The 8754-nt window shown below is 46.4% G+C and overlaps 1 protein-coding gene across 2 annotated transcripts; it reads left to right on the top strand.

Moving 5' to 3' along the window:
* The first annotated feature begins 1349 nt into the window (after window positions 1–1349).
* On the top strand, window positions 1350–7857 carry msi1a (musashi RNA binding protein 1a). Of its 2 annotated transcripts, XM_085964794.1 has the most exons (6): window positions 1350–1593; window positions 1863–1903; window positions 2288–2369; window positions 2785–2869; window positions 3469–3548; window positions 7699–7759. In XM_085964794.1, exons 1-6 carry the CDS (start codon window positions 1532–1534, stop codon window positions 7742–7744), a joined length of 396 nt encoding a protein of 131 aa, XP_085820920.1. In that variant the 5' UTR covers window positions 1350–1531; the 3' UTR covers window positions 7745–7759. The 2 variants fall into 2 exon arrangements, with proteins under 2 accessions (XP_085820920.1, XP_085820919.1); XM_085964793.1 differs by lacking the exon at window positions 3469–3548 and having other exon boundaries at window positions 7699–7857.
* The last annotated feature ends 897 nt before the right edge of the window (window positions 7858–8754 follow it).

The following is an 8754-nucleotide window of genomic DNA, read 5'->3' as shown; positions in this document are numbered from 1 at the left end:
AAATATATTTTTGCACCTTTGCTGAGATGATCTCGGCTGACTCCTAGCAAGAACTACCCACTTAAAAATTGCATTTCAGCGTTTGAAAGAACGATTAAAAACTGCCTGCTGGATCGAAATAGGGGAATGAATGACAACACTGAAAATAGCACATCTTGAAGCATCTAGCGATTCCCAAGCCTTAAAAAATTATATATTTTTTGCTCTTTGGATTAATAATTAGCAAATAAGTCGTCGCCCTCGCAATCAGGGGGGCAAGTCAGCTCTCCATTCTCGCCACCCAGACTTCAAGACAGGATTGACCCAGCGGAGCAAATGTTTTGCTAACCTGTACACCGAGAAATCACAGTCTGTGGAGCTCCATCAGAAAGGCTGGGACAGTGGAGAAGGATTTCTTAATAGTGGGTTAATGCACAATGTTTTTTTGTGTGTGTTCTGAGAGTGAAGCAAACGAGATTAAAGCGAAACGGATAAAAAAAGACAGTAGGAGGGAAAGAGAAGCTGTAAAATAGTGTAATTGAAAGTATAAAAAAGGCGGCTGGATGGGAAGGTTAATTGCATTAATCACCCACATGCAACAATTCATTTCTCCTCAGCACGGGGGGGCTGCAGATCCAGATGTTATTTAATGTGCAACTGATCATTTACTTTGCAATAAGTTTTTTTTTAAAGCCCCTGAAATCACTTGTTTTTAAAAAAAAATATGCATTGTATTCGGTGACTTGTCAATCACAGTTTTATCCTTGCGGGCTGCAGAAGCATTCGATTCCGCACCGAAATGCAAACTCTTAAAAAACAAAAGCAAACTTCTTTTTTTTTAATTCTGTGCAAAAGGTTTCTCCCTCTGTCTGTCTCCGTCTCGCTCGCTCGCTTCCCCGAAGTGTTGTGCAATGACGTCATTCGCATTGATACCGCTTTTCCATGACAACAGGGGGAGCCGCGCGGCCGGGGCCAATGGCGAGGCGCGGCGAGGCCGGGCCGCCGAGCGGGGCTTGTCAATCAAGCGCGAGCGGGCGGGCGGGGAGGGGGAAGGGGGGAGATGATGGACAGCCAGCGGCGACCAATGGCGGAGGAGCGGCGCGCGGGACGCCACCAATGGGTGGGGACGCTGGGGGGCGGGGCCAGGGTTGGATTTGGATACACGGAGAGAGGGGGGCGTGGCTGACGGGGGGGGGCTCAGAGCCCGCCCACGTGGGGCGGGCTGAGGCAGCAGATGATGGACAGCCAGCGGCGACCAATGGCGGAGGAGCGGCGCGGGGGACGCCACCAATGGGAGGGAGGGGGCGGGGCCAGAGTTGGATCTGGATACACGGGCTGGCCCAGGGGGGGCGTGGCTGACGGGGGCTGAGAGCCCGCCCACGTGGGGGGCTGAGGCAGCAGCGGGCAGGCGCTCGGACCGAGCTGATCCCACGTGTGACGAGCTGCGAGTCCATTCTCTGAGCCCGGGCTCTTTCTATCTTGGCTTGTGTGTGTGTGTTTGTTTGTGTGTGTCTTTTTTTATTTTTTATTTTTTTTTAAAGTTTGCTAGATTATGGAGGCAGACGGCAGCCAAGCCACCTCTGGCAGTCCAAACGACTCGCAACATGACCCAGGGTATGTTCTGACCTGACTTTTCCCTTTTTAAAATTTTGCATGAGGTTGCTGTTTCTCTCTGTCTCGCTTTCTTGTTAAAATTTCTTTCTTCATCCCATTCTTGTTCTTTGCACCTTTTTAGTTTTTTTTAGATGCATGGCCGGGCCTCTCCCCCACCTTCCCCCCCCCCCTCCTCCTTGCTCTCTCTCTCTCTCTCTCTTTAGCTGTAAGTTAGACGTCAAAATGGCCGATCTGACATCTGTGCTGACTTCTGTTGTGTTTTCCCCCAGTAAAATGTTCATCGGCGGCCTCAGCTGGCAGACCTCACCAGGTAAGAGAGCCCAGGCGTTTCCCCCCCTCAAAAGTGTCCCTCGATCCGTTTCCAGCGCTCTTTTTTCTTTCCTAACCTTGCAAAGAGAGAGGGGGTTGGCGGTGTGGGTGCTGAAGGAATGGAAGGAGGAGGTGATGTGGGATTCTCGGCGATCGCTCTTTAGTTCCAGTTTTTTTTTTGTCCAAGGTTGTTTGTGATTGCGGCCGGGTTATTGTAATGGGAACATCATGGAGTTGCTTTGGTCCTCTAGCCGACCCCTGCGTTCAATTATTATCTTTTGTAAAACTGCAGATGAAAGCTCCCAGTGACAACACAGTAACCGGCTTTTTTTTTCTGTTTGTCTCTTTTTTCCCTCCCCCTTTCTTCAAATTTTATTTTTTACAGATAGCCTTAGGGACTATTTTAGCAAATTTGGTGAAATCAGAGAATGTATGGTAATGCGAGATCCGACCACGAAACGATCCAGGTAAGATCGCTGATTTTTTTTATTTTACTTTTTTTTAATTTTAATTTTTTTGGGGGGGTGGTGGGAGGAGGAAAGAATTCACGATTTGAATAAGTTTGATATTGATTGCATTTCGAAGACAAAAAAGTGCGTTTGCTTCTAATTGTGGCACTGTCTCCAACGAAGAGTCTTGGAGCAGTGAGCTTATTTTTTGACATTGTGCTGATGTTTTGGAGGTGATACTTTGTGTATATCTGCATTGCATTTTTTCGCTACATTTGTAGCCCGTCTCTCTCTCTCCTCTCGCTCGCTCTCTCTTCCACGCTCTCTGAGTCTTTGTACGATCGAAGCGATATTTTGACACTTGTGTTTTATTTCCCTCTCCCTGTTGCACGTTATTTACACATCGTCTTTTTGTTTCTTTGTGTCATTCCAGAGGCTTCGGTTTCGTTACGTTTGCCGATCCTGCAAGTGTAGATAAAGTATTAGCTCAGCCCCATCACGAATTAGATTCCAAGACGGTATGTTTGTGTGTTTCTGTGTCAATTTCCTTCGAGTGTAAAAACTGTAACGAACTGATTTTTTTTCCTCTCTCTCTCTAAAGGTCATTTATGCCTGATGTGTCTCATGTTATTAGAAGCAAAAATTATCTTGGAATATTAGGGCCATGTGTTAAAATCTATTTTGCTGCAACTTCACTCCCCTTTAAGAAAGAAAACGTATAATACTCGATTCCCACCCCACCGGAACATCTTAACTGTCAATTTCATGTCAGCTACATAAATTGACAACCAAACCACCTAGTGGCCGATTAAATTGCTAGTTAAATGGAAGTCTTGCAATTAAATTCTAATCGCTTTTCAAAGCGGTACAATCAGGATGAAAGGCAAATGGGCGACGGTAAGGTTTTGACTTAAAAAAAAAAAAAATAACCCCTCTCCCCTTTTAAGAAAAGCCATAACTGCCAACTTCAAGCAGAAAGTTTACCAAACACAAGAGAGTGGACACACAAGCTGAGTTTGACTGTAAATCGCATGAATCAGTTTCTTGTTGATCATTCTTTGTTCTTGTGTCTTAGCATCTGTTTGTAGTCTTCTATACCCTTTGACTTTGTTTTAAGGTTCAGGGCAGGAAACCGATCTGTTGGGTATTCATCTCGAAAGAAGCTGTTGTTTACACTTGCATTAAAGCATTATTTAGGTAATGACATCCTACATCAGAAATAGTTTTTTTTTCCTGTCTAGTGACTTCTAGAAGACTGTAGTTAGAGTTTATTTTTTAAAAATATCCTTTTTACCTAGTTAGAGCTAACTAACTAATTTATCTCGTAGTTTAAAAAAATATCTAGTTTATAAATTTACAACTTAATGTTTTTAGTCAGCGCTAATTTTTTTGTAGTTAATTAAAAAAAACATGGAATGACACGGGAGTCTAGGCATGGGTAAATAATCCAGTTCAAGTTGAGATTTTCTCTTTTTTTCCCCCTCCCTTTTTTTTTAAAACCCCTACCAAATGAAAATTCTTTTGGGTGCGAAATTGGTTTCTCAGGCAACCTCTCCCGACACTGGGTGAGATAATTAAAAATCCCACTCTTTAATTCTGTCTGACAGACCGGATTAGACGTCCTTGAACCACACGAGGTATCAGACTGTACAAAGGAGGTTGTTAATGCTGTAACGTTGAAAACATTGCATGGGAAAGAATAAGGGCCAAGTCCAGGGTGAGGAGAGAGTTTGAACTCGGCACTTTTGCTGGCAGCGATGGATGCTTCAGTGAAAACTATCTCGAAGCAGCTCTGGCATTGACCTGTTTTAAACACTAGAAGGTGCACAATATATATATATCTGATCTGTTAAAAGTCCTGAAAAGTAAATGAAATGTCAATTTGTATCCCTTTTTATTCTTCTTGGCCTCTCTGTTGGTTAGACTGTCCCAAACATGAGGATTGTATATTCTCCGCTCTTGGGGTCCTTTTTTTTATTGGTAGTGTGGATGTGGAAGTTATTTTGGTGTCTAAAGTGCGACTTTTATTTTGCCAATATATTAGAATTGGTGCTCGCCTCTCAAGGAAGTAATATCACGACCTATAGCAAATCTGGTTTTACAGTCGTGCTTTAAGTAAATTTGAACCAAAGATAATGAATTAAAAAGGGTTTCCTGATGGTGGTTCTGTATTATGTTTTTTTGGTGGGTGATCGGTGCTGGTTATGAGGGAGACAGGTTGTGGAATTATAATGGAGTTTGGGTATTACACTGGCATTGCAGAGGATAAGGTGCTGGCGCCTGCAGCTGCTGGTTAATGCTGTCAAAAGAAGTGTGAGGTGTGAGTGTTGCAGGGGTTTAGTACGGATTGGGCTGCTGGGCCGAAGGAGGGAGCAAAACACCTGTTGCTGTTGAGGGCATCTGTTTATTGTGTCGATCCAGAGACTTGTACTGGGATATTTGGAGTCATTTCCCATGCACGGGGTTACACTTGTAATGGCGAGGGGGGTGGGGATCACACCTGGAGCCTGATCGCATCTCTGGTTGTGTGCTTTCTCGCTCTGATGCTCCCGTCAGAAGGTGATGCGGCCTGGGTGATGGGTGGTAGTTTAGAATCATAGCAATTTGCAGCACAGAAGGAGGCCATTCGGCCCATTGTCTTTGTTTTGGCCGAAAAAGAGCTCTCCAGCCTAACCCCACTTTCCAGCTCTTGGTCCGTAGCCCTGCAGGTTACGGCACTTCAAGTGCATATCCAAGTACTTTTTAAATGTGATGAGGGTTTCTGCCTCGACCACCCTTTCAGGCAGTGAGTTCCAGACCCCCGCCACCCTCTGGGTGAAAACATTTCTCCAACTCCTCTCTAGTCCTGCTACCAATTACTTTAAATCTACTCCCCATCCGGTTTGCCATTTCACCAGGGGGTTGAAACTAAAGTGAATGAATGAAGCAGGAACAATCTGTGGACAAAGAGAACCTTTGGTGGGTTTATATTATTTTTGAAGAGCTGTTAAAGGTTCCTGCTGGATCTGAATGCAGCCTGCGGAGCACATGTTACCAGGTGGATAGCTCCAAAAGTACGCTCTTTACCCCCTCCCCACACCCCCGTGCTTTACTTTAAAATCGACAGTCACATGTACCGGGGTATGGTCCCTTTGGGCACCTGTAGCTTTTCACACCTCACTCGTGACCATTCCCCATGCGCGAGCCAGCCTTAAGAGTGTTGACAATTTCTTTGACGTTGAGGCCATCCCACACACATGCCCTTTCAAGGGGAAGGACTACTGGATTGTGATCAGGGGTGGGGATCAATGCTTGATTTCAAACCCCCCATTCCCCCCCCCCCCCCCCCCCCCCCCAAACCATCCACCTGGGGGTTTCTCTCTAAGGGCTGGTAAAGGTTATAGTTCTCTCCCTCTCTCTCAGGGTTGTGAAGGGACCCTGTAGCTCCCTCTCTGTCCTGTCTCCATCGTTCTCGCCCGCCTCTCAGTCGCATTTGTTTCAGAAACACCTGAAGCGAGGGACCTTGGGGGGGTGGGGGCTGTGACTTTTTTTTTTCTTTTAAGCGATGTCCACTTGGAACCCCAGCATCTGCACTCTTCCTTGACGATTGTGACACCTTGACTGAGCTGGTGGCCCCATCAGTGTTGCTGCCTGGTTGAATCTAGTACGGTGGGCATCAGAGCGATGTTGGAAGGAGATTCCCCACCGCCTGGGTTTATCGCCCCGTGGGGAGAGTGTAAACACGGTGCCAAGATTTCAACTCGATTCTCCGAGTTACAAGCCCAACAACGTAGCTCCTCGGCTGTAAAAAATCAAGACTCTTATTGGATCTCCACCAGGTTTCGGTCCCAGCATGCAGCTTGGAAGGACAGGGACCCAAGTAGGCGTTATTGTTGGGTGGGGTAATTCTTGTGTGGCTCTCCTGGTGGCAGCCCTGGCGTTCAGGAAAAGTTGGTTCCTGTTCTCTGTGTTGCATTAGCTGCGTGCAGTCAGGGTGGTGTTGAGGGCTGCTTCAATGGGCTACGGTGAATCGCCAGGGTTCCCACTTGTGTTTACTACCCAGTGGCCCCTGCTGGAAGTGTGTGTGTGTGTGTGTTTGTCAGGTGGGGACAGGCTTGAGCTTGGTTGTAATGGCGCCCCCCCCCCCCCCCCCCCCATGATGGAATAGCCTGCCTGCATTTGCGTACGAGTAACGGCCGGTTTGGGTAGCTATTGAAGGGCCCGTGGGACTGGATCCCAACTAGGAGTCGACAGTAGTTAGGGCGCGGAGGGTGGTGGGTGGTGGGGTTCGGGGTGGAATAGAAAATTTACATGGAAAGCTTTTAAGTAAAACTCAACTGGGTGAGTATGGCGGGAGAGAGGTAGTTCAGAATGTGTGGCCTGGTTTAAAAAGTTCACCTTGCATAATGGTGCTAATACCGATTTTTTTTTTTAATGTGGAGTTGTTATAGGTTTGTTGCCTGCTCAGACTTGATGCGTGCTCTGCTTCGTTCTTGGTCTGAGCCGCGTCATGGCACCAAGTCTGTGGCACCTCCCTTTGGAGGGTCAGTCCTGGCAGTATGTGGCAGCAATGGGGGCTCGACAGGGTAGATGCTGAGAGGTTGTTTCCCCTGGCTGGAGAGTCTAGAACCAGGGGTCACAGTTTCAGGATAAGGGGTCGGCCTTTTAAGACCAAGATGAGGAGGAATTTCTTCACTCAGAGGATGGTGAATCTTTGGAATTCTCTACCCCAGAGGGCTGTGGAGACTCAGTCGTTGAGTATATTCAAGACAGAGATCGATAGATTTTTGGACTCTCGGGGAATCGAGGGATATGGCGATTGGGCGGGAAAGTGGAGTGGAGGTCGAAGATCAGCCATGATCTTATTGAATGGCCTACACCTGCTCCTAATTCTTATGTGTCCAGCTATGTGGATGGAAGGGGTAATGGACAACCTGAGGGAAGGCCACAGGCCTGCCTGTCCTGGAACAGAGGTATAAGGCATTCTGCAGCCAGGCGATGATTTAAACATGACTACACAGTTCAGAACGTGTAGGCCAAGAAGAAAAAAAAAAGAGATTTAATTCCGTCGCTTTGATCGGCAATTATTGTTGAATTGCACGGAAAGCAGACAAGCGAGCAGCTTCTAAATAACACCCAAGCCTTTAAATAATCCTTTAAAACTGTGGCCAACATCTTTTTAAAACAGGTTCAAAGGCAAAAACAGTGCAGGAAGCAAATGGCGGCTAGTCCTCTGTAAAAGATTGGACCTGGCCTTAGAAAGTTTCTGCTGCGGTTATTGCCCGAGAAACACCATGCTAGTTTGAAATGGCCTGAGGCGTGGATGCACCCAGTGATTTCCTGACCATTCTCTGATTTGCCTCAACAGATTGACCCTAAGGTTGCATTTCCCCGAAGAGCACAGCCCAAGGTAAGTGGGAGGATCATTGCTGTGATTTTTTTTTTTTTTTCTTCTTCTTTCTCCCAGGGCACAGTGAGGGATTGGTGGAGGGTTTGGGCGGTGCTTTGTTGAGGTGGGGGGTCGGGGGTAGCTGCGGAGGGGAAAAGAGAGAAGCATTGCATTGGAGTTGATAATGAAATCTTTTAACGATCGTGTGCACAGTTTCTTTTGAGGCTCTGAGATTCTGCAGCGGGAACGTTTGTTTGTGTTTTATTTTACACTTCTGATTTGCAATTTAATCTTAATCCCTGTGGCTTCTCAGCCATTTACAAGCTGAATGAGGGACTTTTATTTATTGTTGTTGTGATTTATTATATAACTTTTTTTTGTAAAGTAGAAGGCCGCGTTCCTTCTGATCTTGCTGAAATACGATTACAACAGATGGATTCATGCTAGGTATTTCTGTTCAATTAGCAGAGAGGGTCGGCGGGGGGGGGGTAGTTGGGGAAGGATGTCGCTGAGGCCCTTGGTAACAAGAAGTGTGTTGTGTACTGAACTCCGGCTGTCCTGTGATAATGGAAGATGGCGATACGGAGCATGAACCTTCCAGTGCCCTTTGACCTTTTGGATTGAGAAGGTCACCATGTGGAGTTGCTTAATGTTGCTTTTGGTTCTCGGCTGACGGGTGTGAATAGGTCAAAGACGACAAATTATGCAAATTTTCTTGTAGCCTGATTGCATTCATTCTCGAGGACTCTGGTAGCCTGGAATTAGTTGGTGTGCTCATGCAAGGAAGCCTGTGTTAGCTCTGTGTACTTTTCTTTCATTGTATATGTTTTCAAAAGACGGACCTCCTCCTGGTTACTGGAAAGGAGGCTAAGAATCTGCCTGACTTGCAGTTCACTGGGCTGAATATCTGGTGACCACAGTGGTACAACAACAACTTGTATTCATACAGCGCTTTTAGCGGAGTAAAATGTCCCAAGGCGCTTCACGGGAACGTTCTCGAACAAAATTTGACACCGAGATGCATAAGGAGATATT

The sequence above is a fragment of the Somniosus microcephalus genome, chromosome 22 (assembly GCF_052327205.1).
Source record: "Somniosus microcephalus isolate GS21.2 chromosome 22, FLI_Smic_1.0, whole genome shotgun sequence".
In the NCBI taxonomy this organism is placed as follows: Eukaryota; Metazoa; Chordata; class Chondrichthyes; order Squaliformes; family Somniosidae; genus Somniosus; species Somniosus microcephalus.
The sequence above is the reverse complement of the archived record's forward strand: the minus strand, read 5'-3'. Positions and strand labels throughout refer to the sequence as shown.